The sequence below is a fragment of the Oncorhynchus mykiss genome, chromosome 29 (genome assembly GCF_057628025.1).
Source record: "Oncorhynchus mykiss isolate SJ-2025 chromosome 29, ASM5762802v1, whole genome shotgun sequence".
NCBI lineage: Eukaryota > Metazoa > Chordata > Actinopteri > Salmoniformes > Salmonidae > Oncorhynchus > Oncorhynchus mykiss.
The window spans coordinates 2,242,501-2,259,199 of record NC_143050.1 but is presented as its reverse complement, the minus strand read 5'-3'; the positions used below and the strand labels follow the sequence as shown (position 1 = coordinate 2,259,199).

Genomic DNA, 16,699 nt, shown 5'->3' with positions numbered 1-16,699 from the left:
TGGGCAATCCTTCTACAGAGCCGACAACACACTCGGCATCAATGGAGCGAAGAGGAGGAGAGCCATCAGCAGCACCATTGAGGCAGCTGAAAAAGCCTCAAGATACCTCTGGATCAAGAGAGGAGATCCATGGGAAGCAGCATAATGCCACCTGGACACAAGTCGGTGTCTGATCAACCTCGGGTGGGTCACCTGGGCGAAGGCGTCTGATGTTGTAAGACCCAAAACTCCCTATGACCCCAGGTTACATCACTGATAATGTGTCCAGGAGCATCAAGAGATGTATTCATTCAATTACCTAGAGACATCATGACAACATTACATAGCAACATATTACTAGGAAAATTATACAACTGTCTTAAGCCCAATTTACGCTTTCAGCACCCACATCATCTGCAAGGTCCTCACAAACTACACAGACCAGGAGGACACAGACCAGGAGAACACAGACCAGGAGGAGAAAGACCAGAACACAAACCAGGAGAAGACAGACCAGAAGAACACAGACCAGGACACAGACCAGGAGGACACAGACCAGGGGGAGATAGACCAGGAGGACACAGACCAGGAGGAGACAGACCAGGAGAACACAGACCAGGAGGACACAGACCAGGAGAACACAGACCAGGAGGACACAGACCAGGAGGACACAGACCAGGAGGTGACAGACCAGGAGGAGACAGACCAGGAGGACACAGACCAGGAGGACACAGACCAGAAAGAGACAGACCAGGAGGACCCAGACCAGGAGGAGACAGACCAGGAGGACACAGACCAGGAGAAGATAGACCAGAACACAGACCAGGAGAAGACAGACCAGGAGAACACAGACCAGGAGGACACAGACCTCCCAGTAGTATTAATACTCCCGGGGTCCCTGCGCCCCAGATTGGTAGTATTACTACTCCCGGGGTCCCTGCACCCCAGATTGGTAGTATTACTACTCCTGGGGGCCCTGTGCCCCAGATTGGTAGTATTACTACTCCTGGGGTCCCTGCGCCCCAGATTGGTAGTATTACTACTCCTGGGGGCCCTGTGCCCCTGATTGGTAGTATTAATACTCTCAGGGTCCCTGCGCCCCAGAGCGGTAGTATTAATACTCCCGGGGTCCCTGCACCCCAAACTGGTAGTATTAATACTCCTGGGAGTCCCTGCACCACAGATTCGGAAAGACAAAATACCTATCAAACTACCCTGCAAACAAACATTTGTCGTTAGGACGTCCTCAGAACGTCAGGAGATTGTGTCATAGTCCCCTGTTTGCTGAGTGGTCAACTGTATTGTAATATTATTTGTGGCCTTATACCTGAGTCTATTTGCATCACAGCTGTCAGCGTCAGAGGCCTGGACGCAGGTCACAAACTGTCCCCTGGGGGCCAGCTCGCTTAAGTACACTTCGTACAGCGATTGGCTGAAGGAAGGAGGGTTGTCGTTGGTGTCTGTAACCAAAACCATGACATTGACCTCGCTGCTCAGGGCAGGGTCGCCGCTGTCGGTTGCCCTGACGATGAAGGTGTATTGTTGCATGGTTTCGTAGTCGAGCGTGCGTGCGGTGAGGATCAGTCCGCTGCTGCTATCGATGTGGAAGAAGTCGGTACTGTTGTAGACGTCTGACAGGATCTGGTAACGGACCAACGAGTTACGCTCTGAGTCACTGTCCAACGCCAACACCTGGGGGAAGAGATATATGTCATTTAGTCAAAGTGGTCCTCAAACGCTCAACGTTATTGTTATTGATTCACTGACGCATCAAGCCGACCTGGGTCAGATGTATTTATATCATTACATTCAGTGGTTTCCTGTTTCAGTTGTTGTCATCTATCACCCACCAGCCCTTAGAGAGTTCCTCAATGAACTTGACACCTCGGTAAGCTTATTTCCTTGACGATGGCTCAGCAGTCTTCAACCTCCTGAAGTCTGCCTTCGATTCATTTCTTTCCAACTCTCTCTTTCCCATCCTTGCCTCTTTTCACCTCATCCTTTCCCAGTCCCCTCCCTCTCACAAGGCAGGCAATACGCTTGACCACACCCTTTCCCAGTCCCCTCCCACTCACAAGGCAGGCAATACGCTTGATCTCACCCTTTCCCAGTCCCCTCCCACTCACAAGGCAGGCAATACGCTTGATCTCACCCTTTCCCAGTCCCCTCCCACTCACAAGGCAGGCAATACGCTTGATCTCACCCTTTCCCAGTCCCCTCCCACTCACAAGGCAGGCAATACGCTTGATCTCACCCTTTCCCAGTCCCCTCCCACTCACAAGGCAGGCAATACGCTTGATCTCACCCTTTCCCAGTCCCCTCCCACTCACAAGGCAGAAGAGTAAAGGTTACCTCATCTTTACTATTCAGTCAACGACTCAATCATGGACATTCTTACTGACAATTGTGGCTGTTTTGTTTGAGGTATTGTTGTCTCTACCGTCTTGCCCTTTGTGCTGTTGTCTGTGCCCAATAATGTTTCTACCATGTTTTGTGCTGCTACCATGGTGTGTTGCTACCATGTTGTTGTCATGTTGTGTTACTACTGTGCTGTGTTGTTGTCTTAGTATGTATCTCTTTATGTAGTGTTGTCTCTCTTGTCGTGATGTGTGTTTTGTCCTAAATTTCTAAATTAAATATTTATTTTTGATCCCAGGCCCCCTTCCATGCAGGAGGCCATTTTACTTTTGTTAGGCCATCATTGTAAACAATAATTTGTTCTTAATTTACGTGCCTAGTTCAATAAAGGTTCAATAAAGTTTCAATAAAGGTTCAATAAAGGTTCAATAAAGTTTCAATAAAGGTTCAATAAAGGTTCAATAAAGTTTCAATAAATGTTCAATAAAGGTTCAATAAAGGTTCAATAAAGTTTCAATAAAGGTTCAATAAATAAATAAATGCTAGAGGCTGTTATTAATACTCCTACTAATCTCACTGTAACCCCCCTCCAGGTCTCTGTACTCCTACTAATCTCACTGTAACCCCCCTCCAGGTCTCTGTTCTCCTACTAATCTCACTGTAACCCCCCTCCAGGTCTCTGTTCTCCTACTAATCTCACTGTAACCCCCCTCCAGGTCTCTATTCTCCTACTAATCTCACTGTAACCTCCTCCAGGTCTCTGTTCTCCTACTAATCTCACTGTAACCCCCCCCCCCCCCCCCCCCCTCCAGGTCTCTGTTCTCCTACTAATCTCACTGTAACCCCCCCCCCCCCCCCTCCAGGTCTCTGTTCTCCTACTAATCTCACTGCAACCCCCTCCAGGTCTCTGTTCTCCACACACACACACAAACACAGACACACACACACACACACACACACACACACACACACACACACACACACACACACACACACACACACACACACACACACACACACACACACACACACACACCTACCTGTAATACTGGAGTGCCGATCATGGAGTTCTCGGGCAGTGTGGTGGAATATGAGACGTTCTGGAAAAGCGGCGGGTTGTCATTAACGTCCAACACGGCGATGTCCACATCGACCTCCGACCTTGCACCAGTCTGGGTGTCCGTAGCCTTCACCGTTAATCGGTAGTATGGTGTGGTCTCGTAGTCTAACGGGTAGCTGACACGGATCGCACCGGTATCAAAGCCCATGTCAAACTGGAATCAGATTAATAATCATGTTTATTTCACAGGTAAGAATACATTCTGTTTTACAGAACCCACCTGACCAAGAAGGAGCAATGACTCATGTTATTTTGCAGACACTTTTAACCCAAAGCGACTTACAGAAGGTTGTACCACTTCATCGGTCTGTCTTAGCCCCTTCACCTGTCAGTCTTGGCCCCTTCACCTGTCCGTCTTGGCCCCTTCACCTGTCCGTCTTGGCCCCTTCACCTGTCCGTCTTGGCCCCTTCACCTGTCCGTCTTGGCCCCTTCACCTGTCCGTCTTGGCCCCTTCACCTGTCCGTCTTGGCCCCTTCACCTGTCCGTCTTGGCCCCTTCACCTGTCCGTCTTAGCCCCTTCACCTGTCCGTCTTAGCCCCTTCACCTGTCCGTCTTAGCCCCCTCACCTGTCCGTCTTAGCCCCTTCACCTGTCCGTCTTGGCCCCTTCACCTGTCCGTCTTAGCCCCTTCACCTGTCCGTCTTAGCCCCTTCACCTGTCCGTCTTGGCCCCTTCACCTGTCCGTCTTAGCCCCTTCACCTGTCCGTCTTAGCCCCTTCACCTGTCCGTCTTAGCCCCTTATCCTGTCCGTCTTAGCCCCTTCACCTGTCCGTCTTAGCCCCTTCACCTGTCTGTCTTATCAAGTGTGTCATTTCATGGCTTTGGGTATACTCACGTATAAATGGTTTGGGTTCTGTTGTCAATATTCAAGTAAGCATTGGTATTGTATGGTATTGGTACGGTATTGGTATGGTATGGTATGGTATGGTATGGTATGGTATGGCATTGGTATGGTATGGTATGGTATGGTATGGTATGGTATGGTATTGGTATGGTATGGTATGGTATGGTATGGTATGGTATTGGTATGGTATTGTATTGGTATTGTATTGGTATGGTATGGTATGGCATGGTATGGTATTGGTATGGTATGGTATGGTATGGTATGGTATGGTATGGTATGGTATGGTATTGTATTGGTATGGTATGGTATGGTATGGTATTGTATTGTATGGTATGGTATGGTATGGTATGGTATGGTATGGTATGGTATGGTATGGTATGGTATGGTATTGTATGGTATTGGTATGGTATTGGTATGGTATGGTATGGTATGGTATTGTATTGTATTGTATGGTATTGTATTGTATGGTATTGTATTGTATGGTATTGTATGGTATTGTATTGTATTGGATGGTATTGTATTGTAAGCAACGAGTCGGAGCCAGAGGCCGAGCCTTCTCTGGTCTCTCCTCCTCCCATTACGGGGTCTGAGACGCCGAAGCCTCCCACCATTAGCTCTGACAAATTAAAAACTCTAGTCATTGGCGACTCCATTACCCGCAGTATTAGACTTAAAACGAATCATCCAGCGATCATACACTGTTTACCAGGGGGGCAGGGCTACCGACGTTAAGGCTAATCTGAAGATGATGCTGGGTAAAGCTAAAACTGGCGAGTGTAGAGAGTATAGAGATATTGTTATCCACGTCGGCACCAACGATGTTAGGATGAAACAGTCAGAGGTCACCAAGCGCAACATAGCTTCTGCGTGTAAATCAGCTAGAAAGATGTGTCGGCATCGAGTAATTGTCTCTGGCCCCCTCCCAGTTAGGGGGAGTGATGAGCTCTAAAGCAGAGTCTCACAACTCAATCGCTGGTTGAAAACTGTTTTCTGACCTTCCCAAAAGATAGAATTTGTAGATAATTGGCCCTCTTTCTGGAACTCACCCATAAACAGGACCGAGCCTGGCCTGCTGAGGACTGACGGACTCCATCCTAGCTGGAGGGGTGCTCTCAACTTATCTACGAACATAGACAGGGCTCTAACTCCTCTAGCTCCACAATGAGATTAGGGTGCAGGCCAGGCAGCAGGCTGTTAGCCAGCCTGCCAGAATAATGGAATCTGCCACTAGCACAGTCAGTGTAGTCAGCTCAGCTATCCCCATTGAGATCGTGTCTGTGCCTCGATCTAGGTTGGGCAAAACTAAACATGGCGGTGTTTGCCTTAGCAATCTCACTAGGATAAAGACCTCCTCCATTCCAGTCATTATTGAAAGAGATTGTGATATCTCACATCTCAAAATAGCAATTAGCAATCTCACTGGAATAAATGATTGAAAAAGTTACTGATACCTCACATCTCAAAATAGGACTACTTAATGTTAGATCCCTCACTTCAAAGGCAGTTATAGTCAATGACCTAATCACTGATCATAATCTTGATGTGATTGGCCTGACTGAAACATGGCTTAAGCCTGATGAATTTACTGTGTTAAATGAGGCCTCACCTCCTGGTTACACTAGTGACCATATCCCCCGCGCATCCCGCAAAGGCGGAGGTGTTGCTAACATTTACGATTGGAATGTAGGGGAAAAAATGACAGCATTTTCATCTTTTGAGCTTCTAGTCATGAAATCTATGCAGCCTACTCAATCACTTTTTATAGCTACTGTTTACAGGCCTCCTGGGCCATATACAGCGTTCCTCACTGAGTTCCCTGAATTCCTATGGGACCTTGTTGTCATAGCAGATAATATTCTAATTTTTGGTGACTTTAATATTCACATGGAAAAGTCCACAGACCCACTCCAAAAGGCTTTCGGAGTCATCATCGACTCAGTGGGTTTTGTCCAACATGTCTCCGGACCTACTCACTGCCACAGTCATATTCTGGACCTAGTTTTGTCCCGTGGAATAAATGTTGTGGATCTTAATGTTTTTCCTCATAATCCTGGACTATCGGACCACCATTTGTTTACATTTGCAAATCGCAAAAAAAAAAAATCATCAAAAGTTGTGCTATTGTCACGTTCTGACCTCTATTTCTGTTGTTTTGTATTTATTTAGTATGGTCAGGGCGTGAGTTAGGTAGTCTATGTTTGTTTTTCTATGTTTTGGGGCATTTCTATGTTTTCGGCCTAGTATGGTTCTCAATCAGAGGCAGGTGTCATTAGTTGTCTCTGATTGAGAATCATACTTAGGTAGCCTGGGTTTCACTGTGTGTTTGTGGGTGATTGTTCATGTCACTGTGTTTGTTGTCACAGGATAGGACTGTTTTGCGTTTTCACATTTCTTGTTTTTGTTAGTTTGTTCATGTGTAGTGATTTATTAAAACATGAATAACCACCACGCTGCGCTTTGGTCCGCTTCTCTTCCTCCTACAGACGAACGCCCTTACAGCTATAAATTCTCAGACAACCCAAAGATTCCTTGATGCCCTTCCAGACTCCTCTGCCTAACCAAGGACGTCAGAGGACAATAATCAGTTAACCACCTAACTGAGGAACTACATTTTACCTTGCACAATACCCTAGATGCAGTCGCATCCCTAAAAACATTTGTCATAAGAAACTAGCTCCCTGGTATACAGAAAATACCCGAGCTCTGAAGCAAGCTTCCAGAAAATTGGAACGGAAATGGCGCCACACCAAACTGGAAGTCTTCCGACTAGCTTGGAAAGACAGTACCGTGCAGTATCGAAGAGCCCTCACTGCTGCTCGATCATCCTATTTTTCTAACTTAATTGAGGAAAATAAGAACAATCCCAAATGTATTTTTGATACGGTCGCAAAGCTAACTAATAAGCAGCATTCCCCAAAAGACGATGGATTTCACTTCAGCAGTAATAAATTCATCAACTTCTTTGAGGAAAAGATCATGATCATTAGAAAGCAAATTACGGACTCCTCTTTAAATCTGCGTATTCCTTCAAAGCTCAGTTGTCCTGAGTCTGCACAACTCTGCCAGGACCTAGGATCAAGGGAGACACTCAAGTGTTTTAGTACTATATCTCTTGACACAATGATGAAAATAATCATGGCCTCTAAACCGTCAAGCTGCATACTGGACCCTATTCCAACTAAACTACTGAAAGAGCTGCTTCCCGTGCTCAGCCCTCCTATGTTGAACATAATAAACGGCTCTCTATCCACAGGATGTGTACCAAACTCACTAAAAGTGGCAGTAATAAAGCCTCTCTTGAAAAAGCCAAACCTTGACCCAGAAAATAGAAAAAAATATTGGACTAAATGGAATCTCCCATTCCTCAAAAAAAAAATGTAATAAGCTGTTGCGCAGCAACTCACTGCCTTCCAGAAGACAAACAATGTATAAGAAATGGTTCAGTCTGGTTTTAGACCCCATCATAGCACTGAGACTGCACTTGTGAGTGTGGTAAATTACCTTTTAATGGCATCGGACCGAGGCTCTGCATCTGTCCTCGCGCTCCTAGACCTTAGTGCTGCTTTTGATACCATCGATCACTTTTGGAGAGATTGGAAACCCAAATTGGTCTGCACGGACAAGTTCTGGTCTGGTTTAGATCTTATGTTACGGTGCGTGAATGAGGACCCAAAAGCGAATTAACTTAAACAGAGCTTCTTTAATTACCAAACATAGGTAGGCTCAGACGGACCGGCAGATTCCGACAGGACAAGACAAGGTTACAGCAAACATGACGACAGTCTGGTTCAGGCATGAAACACAACAAACAAGAATCCGACAAGGACAGGAGCAGGAACAGAGAGAGATATAGGGACCTAATCAGAGGGAAAAAGGGAACAGGTGGGAAAAGGGGTGACGAGGTGGTTAGGAGGAGACAAGGCACAGCTGGGGGAAAGAAGGGGAGAAAAGGTAACCTAACAACGACCAGCAGAGGGAGACAGGGTGAAGGGAAAGGACAGAGACAAGACACAACATGACAGTACCCCCCCACTCACCGAGCGCCTCCTGGCGCACTCGAGGAGGAAACCTGGCGGCAACGGAGGAAATCCTCGATCAGCGCACGGTCCAGCACATCCCGAGAGGGAACCCAACTCCTCTCCTCAGGACCGTACCCCTCCCAATCTACAAGGTACTGGTGACCACGGCCCCGAGGACGCATGTCCAAAATTCTACGGACCCTGTAGATGGGTGCGCCCTCGACAAGGATGGGGGGGGGGGGGGAAGACGAGCGGGGGCGCGAAGGACGGGCTTGATGCAGGAGACATGGAAGACCGGGTGGACGCGACGAAGGTATCGCGGAAGAAGAAGTCGAACTGCGACAGGATTAATGACCCGAGAAATACGGAACGGACCAATGAACCGCGGGGTCAACTTGCGAGAAGCCGTCTTAAGGGGAAGGTTCTGAGTGGAGAGCCAAACTCTCTGACCGCGACAATATCTAGGACTCTTAGTTCTACGCTTATTAGCAGCCCTCACAGTCTGCGTCCTATAACGGCAAAGTGCAGACCTGACCCTCTTCCAGGTGCGCTCGCAACGTTGGACAAAAGCCTGAGCGGAGGGGACGCTGGACTCGGCGAACTGAGATGAGAACAGCGGAGGCTGGTACCCGAGGCTACTCTGAAAAGGAGATAGCCCGGTCGCAGACGAAGGAAGCGAGTTGTGGGCGTATTCTGCCCAGGGGAGCTGTTCTGACCAAGACGCAGGGTTGCGAAAAGAAAGACTGCGTAAGATGCGACCAATAGTCTGATTGGCCCGTTCTGCTTGACCGTTAGACTGGGGGTGAAAGCCGGAAGAGAGACTGACGGAAGCCTCAATCAAACGGCAAAACTCCCTCCAAAATTGAGACGTGAATTGCGGACCTCTGTCCGAAACGACGTCTGACGGAAGGCCATGAATTCTGAAAACATTCTCGATGATGATTTGTGCCGTCTCTTTAGCAGAAGGAAGCTTAGCAAGGGGAATGAAATGAGCCGCCTTAGAGAACCTATCGACAACCGTAAGAATAACAGTCTTCCCCGCTGACGAAGGCAGTCCGGTGACAAAATCTAAGGCGATGTGAGACCACGGTCGAGAGGGAATAGGAAGCGGCCTGAGACGGCCGGCAGGAGGAGAGTTACCGGACTTAGTCTGCGCGCAGACCGAACAAGCAGCCACGAAACGACGCGTGTCATGCTCCCGGGTGGGCCACCAAAAACGCTGGCGAATGGAAGCAAGCGTACCCCGAACGCCAGGGTGGCCAGCTAACTTGGCAGAGTGAGCCCACTGAAGAACGGCCAGACGAGTAGGAACGGGAACGAAAAGAAGGTTCCTAGGACAAGCGCGCGGCGACGGAGTGTGAGTGAGCGCTTGCTTTACCTGCCTCTCAATTCCCCAGACAGTCAACCCGACAACACGCCCCTCAGGGAGAATCCCCTCGGGGTCAGTGGAGGCTACTGAAGAACTGAAGAGACGAGACAAAGCATCAGGCTTGGTGTTCTTAGAGCCCGGACGATAAGAAATCACGAACTCGAAACGAGCGAAAAACAGCGCCCAACGCGCCTGACGCGCATTAAGTCGTTTGGCAGAACGGATGTACTCAAGGTTCCTATGGTCAGTCCAAACGACAAAAGGAACGGTCGCCCCCTCCAACCACTGTCGCCATTCGCCTAGGGCTAACCGGATGGCGAGCAGTTCGCGGTTACCCACATCATAGTTACGTTCCGACGGCGACAGGCGATGAGAAAAATACGCGCATGGGTGGACCTTGTCGTCAGAGAGGGAGCGCTGAGAAAGAATGGCTCCCACGCCCACCTCTGACGCGTCAACCTCGACAACGAACTGTCTAGAGACGTCAGGTGTAACAAGGATAGGAGCGGATGTAAAACGATTCTTGAGGAGATCAAAAGCTCCCTGGGCGGAAACGGACCACTTAAAGCACGTCTTGACAGAAGTAAGGGCTGTGAGAGGAGCTGCCACCTGACCGAAATTACGGATGAAACGACGATAGAAGTTCGCGAAGCCGAGAAAGCGCTGCAGCTCGATGCGTGACTTAGGGGCGGGCCAATCAATGACAGCTTGGACCTTAGCGGGATCCATCTTAATGCCTTCAGCGGAAATAACAGAACCGAGAAATGTGACGGAGGAGGCATGAAAAGTGCACTTCTCAGCCTTCACAAAAAGACAATTCTCTAAAAGGCGCTGGAGGACACGTCGAACGTGCTGAACATGAATCTGGAGTGACGGTGAAAAAATCAGGATATCGTCAAGGTAAACGAAAACAAAGATGTTCAGCATGTCTCTCAGGACATCATTGACTAATGCCTGAAAGACAGCTGGAGCGTTAGCGAGGCCGAAAGGAAGAACCCGGTATTCAAAGTGCCCTAACGGAGTGTTAAACGCCGTCTTCCACTCGTCCCCCTCCCTGATGCGCACGAGATGGTAAGCGTTACGAAGGTCCAACTTAGTGAAAAACCTGGCTCCCTGCAGGATCTCGAAGGCTGAAGACATAAGAGGAAGCGGATAACGATTCTTCACTGTTATGTCATTCAGCCCTCGATAATCTATGCAGGGGCGCAGAGACCCGTCCCTCTTCTTGACAAAAAAAAACCCCGCTCCGGCGGGAGAGGAGGAGGGGACTATGGTACCGGCGTCAAGAGCTACAGACAAATAATCTTCGAGAGCCTTACGTTCGGGAGCCGACAGAGAGTATAGTCTACCCCGGGGGGGGGTGGTTCCCGGAAGGAGATCAATACTACAATCATACGACCGGTGTGGAGGAAGAGAGGTGGCCCTGGACCGACTGAACACCGTGCGCAGATCGTGATATTCCTCCGGCACCCCTGTCAAATCACCAGGCTCCTCCTGTGAAGAAGAGACAGAGGAAACAGGAGGGATAGCAGACATTAAACATTTCACATGACAAGAGACGTTCCAGGAGAGGATAGAATTACTAGACCAATTAATGGAAGGATTATGACAAACTAGCCAGGGATGGCCCAAAACAACAGGTGTAAAAGGTGAACGAAAAATTAAAAAAGAAATGGTTTCACTATGATTACCAGAAACAGTGAGGGTTAAAGGTAGCGTCTCACGCTGAATCCTGGGGAGAGGACTACCATCCAGGGCGAACAAGGCCGTGGGCTCCTTTAACTGTCTGAGAGGAATGTCATGTTCCCGAGCCCAGGTCTCGTCCATAAAACAGCCCTCCGCCCCAGAGTCTATTAAGGCACTGCAGGAAGCTGACGAACCGGTCCAGCGTAGATGGACCGACAAGGTAGTGCAGGATCTTGAAGGAGAGACAGGAGTAGTAGCGCTCACCAGTAGCCCTCCGCTTACTGATGAGCTCTGGCCTTTTACTGGACATGAAGTGACAAAATGACCAGCGGAACCGCAATAGAGACAGAGGCGGTTGGTGATTCTCCGTTCCCTCTCCTTAGTCGAGATGCGGATACCTCCCAGCTGCATGGGCTCAGCACCCGAGCCGGCAGAGGAAGATGGTAGTGATGCGGAGAGGGGGGCAACGGAGAACGCGAGCTCCTTTCCACGAGCTCGGTGACGAAGATCAACCCGTCGCTCAATGCGAATAGCGAGTTCAATCAAGGAATCCACGCTGGAAGGAACCTCCCGGGAGAGAATCTCATCCTTTACCTCTGCGCGGAGACCCTCCAGAAAACGAGCGAGCAAAGCCGGCTCGTTCCAGCCACTGGAGGCAGCAAGAGTGCGAAACTCAATAGAGTAGTCTGTTATGGATCGATTACCTTGACATAGGGAAGACAGGGCCCTGGAAGCCTCCTCCCCAAAAACAGATCGATCAAAAACCCGTATCATCTCCTCCTTAAAGTCCTGATACTGGTTAGTACACTCAGCCCTTGCCTCCCAGATTGCCGTGCCCCACTCACGAGCCCGTCCAATAAGGAGAGATATGACGTAGGCGACACGAGCAGTGCTCCTGGAGTAAGTGTTGGGCTGGAGAGAAAACACAATATCACACTGGGTGAGGAACGAGCGGCATTCAGTGGGCTCCCCAGAGTAACACGGCGGGTTATTGATTCTGGGCTCCGGAGATTCGAAAGCCCTGGAAGTGGCCGGTGGATCGAGGCGGAGATGGTGAACCTGTTCTGTGAGGTTGGAGACTTGGGTGGCCAGGGTCTCAACGGCATGTCGAGCAGCAGACACTTCCTGCTCGTGTCTGCCTAGCATCGCTCCCTGGATCCCGACGGCTGAGTGGAGAGGATCCGAAGTCGCTGGGTCCATTCTTGGTCGGATTCTTCTGTTACGGTGCGTGAATGAGGACCCAAAAGCGAATTAACTTAAACAGAGCTTCTTTAATTACCAAACATAGGTAGGCTCAGACGGACCGGCAGATTCCGACAGGACAAGACAAGGTTACAGCAAACATGACGACAGTCTGGTTCAGGCATGAAACACAACAAACAAGAATCCGACAAGGACAGGAGCAGGAACAGAGAGAGATATAGGGACCTAATCAGAGGGAAAAAGGGAACAGGTGGGAAAAGGGGTGACGAGGTGGTTAGGAGGAGACAAGGCACAGCTGGGGGAAAGAAGGGGAGAAAAGGTAACCTAACAACGACCAGCAGAGGGAGACAGGGTGAAGGGAAAGGACAGAGACAAGACACAACATGACATCTTATCTGTCGGAAAGATATCAGTTTGTCTCTGTGAATGGTTTGTCCTCTGACAAATCAACTGTAAATTTCGGTGTTCCACAAGGTTCCGTTTTAGGACCACAATTGTTTTTACTATAGATTTTTACCTCTTGGGGATGTCATTCGGAAACATAATGTTAACTTTCCCTGCTTTGCGGATGACACACAGCTGTACATTTCAATGAAACATGGTGAAGCCCCAAAATTGCCCTCACAGGAAACATGTGTTTCAGACAAAAGGAAGTGAATGGCTGCAAACGTTCTACTTTTAAACTCGGACAAAACAGAGATGCTTGTTCTAGATCCCAAGAAACAAAGAGATCTTCTGTTGAATCTGACAATTAATCTTGATGGTTGTACAGTCATCTCAAATAAAACTGTGAAGGACCTCGGCGTTACTCTGGATCTCTCTTTTGACGAACATATCAAGACTGTTTCAAGGACAGCTTTTTTCCATCTACATAACATTGCAAAAATCTGAAATCTTCTGTCCAAAAATGATGCAGAAAAACTAATCCATGCTTTTGTTACTTCTTGGTTAGACTACCGCAATGCTCTACTTTCCGGCTACCCGGATAAAGCACTAAATAAACTTAATTTAGTGCTAAATACGGCTGCTAGAATCCTGACTAGAACCAAACAGCTTGATTACTTGATCATATTACTCCAGTGCTAGCCTCTACACTGGCTTCCTGTTAAGGCAAGGGCTGATTTCAAGGTTTTACTGCTAACCTACAAAGCATTACATGGGCTTGCTCCTACGTATCTCTCTGATTTGGTCCTGCCGTACATACCTACACGTACACTACGGTCATAATATGCAGGCCTCCTAATTGTCCCTAGAATTTCTAAGCAAACAGCTGGAGGCAGGGCTTTCTCCTATAGAGCTCCATTTTATGGAATGGTCTGCCTACCCATGTGAGAGACGCAAACTCGGTCTCAACCTTTAAGTCTTTATTGAAGACATCTTTTCAGTAGGTTCTATGATTGAGTGTAGTCTGGCCCAGGAGTGTGAAGGTGAATGGAAAAGCACTGGAGCAAAAAACCGCCCTTGCTGTCTCTGCCTGGCCGGTTCCCCTCTTTCCACTGGGATTCTCTGCCTCTAACCCTATTACAGGGGCTGAGTCGCTGGCCTACTGCTGCTCTTCCATTCCGTCACTAGGAGGGTTGAGTCACTTGAGAGGGTTGAGTCACTGACGTGATCTTCCTGTCCGGGGTGGCGCCCCCCCTTGGGTTGTGCAGTTGCGGAGATCTTTGTGGGCTATACTCAGCCTTGTCTCAGGTTGGTAAGTTGGTGGTTGAAGATGTCCCTCTAGTGGTGTGGGGGCTGTGCTTTGGCAAAGTGGGTGTGGTTATGTCCTTCCTGTCCTTCCTGTTTGGCCCTGTCCGGGGGTATCGTCGGATGGGGCCACAGTGTCTCCCGACCCCTCCTGTCTCAGCCTCCAGTATTTATGCTGTAATAGTTTATGTGTCGGGGGGCTAGGGTCAGTTTGGGGGCTAGGGTAATTCTCTCGTGATACCTGTCCCAGACCTGCTGTTTTCAACTCTCTAGAGACAGCAGGAGCGGTAGAGATACTCTCAATGATCAGCTATGAAAAGCCAACTGACATTTACTCCTGAGGTGCTGACTTGTTGCACCCTCTACAACTACTGTGATTATTATTTGACCCTGTTGGTCATCTATGAACATTTGAACATCTTGGCCATGTTCTGTTATAATCTCCACCCGGCACAGCCAGAAGAGGACTGACCATCCCTCATAGCCTGGTTCCTCTCTAGGTTTCTTCCTAGGTTTTGGCCTTTCTAGGGAGTTTTTCCTAGCCACCGTGCTTCTACACCTGCATTGCTTGCTGTTTGGGGTTTTAGGCTAGGTTTCGGTTCAGCACTTTGAGATATCAGCTGATGTACGAAGGGCTTTATAAATACATTTGATTTGGTTTGTTAGGGACCGAGCCTGGCCTGCTGAGGATTGACGGACGAGTTAGGTTTTGGAGTTAGAGTTTAGGTTTAGGAGTTAGGTTTAGGAGTTAGGTTTTGAAGTTAGAGTTTAGGTTTAGGGGTTAGGTTTAGGGGTTAGGTTTAGGGGTTAGGTTTAGGGGTTAGGTTTAGGGGTTAGATTTAGGGGTTAGGTTTACGGGTTAGGTTTAGGGGTTAGGTTTAGGGGTTAGGTTCAGGAGTTAGGTTCAGGAGTTAGGTTCAGGAGTTAGGTTCAGGAGTTAGGTTCAGGAGTTAGGTAAAATAGGATATTCAGTGTGACTCAATTGTTAAACTGGTATAGTGCTATAGAACTGTGTTTGTGTGTGTGTGTGTGTGTGTGTGTTTCTGTGTGTGTGTGTGTGTGTGTGTGTGTGTGTCTGTGTGTGTGTGTGTGTGTATAACTCTAACCTGTAGTGAAGGGTCTCCCTCCATGACAGTGTATATAACACTCTGTCCCTGGGGGCTGGTAGCATTGATATACAGGACCGGGGTGGACACGGGGACATCCTCCCTCACTGTGATGCCATAGAAAGGCTTGTCAAACACCGGCATGGCCTTATTCATGATAGTGACCGGTAGCTCCACCTCACTGGACAGGGAAGGGGAGCCGCCATCTTGAGCTACGATGGTGAGTTTGTATTCAGCGTTGGACAGGTCGGCTTCGAGGGAGCGCTTGAGGATCAGTTCACCTCTTAGAGGGTCCACCTGGAGAGGAGAAGAGAAACCTCATTTTCTCTTTACACAGTAAGTTGTGAAAAATCTGTGGCTGATCTCACAGTGTCTTCCTGTCTAAAATACATACAGTACTGGTCAAAAGTTTGGGTTTTACTTCATCTTTACTATTTTCGACATTGTGGAATAATAGTGAAGACATCAAAACTATGACATAACACATATAGAATCATGTAGTAACCAAACATTTGTTATATTTGAGCCAACAAGCGCTCAGCATATGTGGGAACTCCTTCAAGACTGTTAAATAATTCCAGGTGAAGCTGGTTGAGAGAATGTCAAGAGTGTGGAAAGCTGTCATCAAGGCAAAGGGTGGTTACTTTGAAAAATCTAAAACCAAAAATATATTTTGATTTATTTAACACTTTTTTGGTTACTACATGACTCCATATGTGTTATTTCATAGTTTTGATGTCTTCACTATTATTCTACAATGTAATAAGTAAAAATTTTTTTTTTTAAAACGTCTGAATGATGTGTGCGACTCGAGAATGTAATGTTTTTATAGTATATTACTAATAATCAAAAACAAGTACTAGACATTTACCCGCGTCTATTGTTAGGGGTATGTCAAATCCAGTGAAAATCCAGATTAATTTGCAGATGTGTATCAGACCAACTAGTAACTGGAACAAGGGTGAACCTGCTACTACTCAAGTAAGCAAAAAATATTACTGGAACATCTATATTGAAAGGACTCAAACACAGACATTCTTTAAAAATGCCCATCGCTAACAGTGATAAAACAATATATTATATTATTATATATTATATATATATATTATATATTTCTCCACCTGGAAGTTTCTGTGCTCCTCTTTCAGCTTGTAAATGACATCACCGTTGAGCCCAGAGTCTCTGTCTGATGCTGAGACCCTGTACACCACGGAGCCTGGGTCTGACTCCACCTGGTCAACACAAACACACACAGCTGAGACCCTGTACACCACGGAGCCTGGGTCTGACTCTACCTGGTCAACACACACACACAGCTGAGACTCT

The 16,699-nt window shown here is 47.9% G+C and overlaps 1 protein-coding gene across 1 annotated transcript in view; it reads right to left on the bottom strand.

Annotated features, from left to right (window-relative positions):
• The window catches only part of fat3b (FAT atypical cadherin 3b), a 297,423-nt gene that overhangs the window by 131,156 nt on the left and 149,568 nt on the right, over positions 1–16,699 (bottom strand). Inside the window, exons 36-39 of the mRNA XM_090226225.1 lie at positions 16,495–16,605; positions 15,374–15,670; positions 3,378–3,611; positions 1,307–1,671 (exon numbers count right to left, since the gene is read on the bottom strand). Coding sequence (XP_090082351.1) covers positions 1,307–1,671; positions 3,378–3,611; positions 15,374–15,670; positions 16,495–16,605 — 1,007 coding nt within the window. The remainder of the gene's footprint in view (positions 1–1,306; positions 1,672–3,377; positions 3,612–15,373; positions 15,671–16,494; positions 16,606–16,699) is intronic.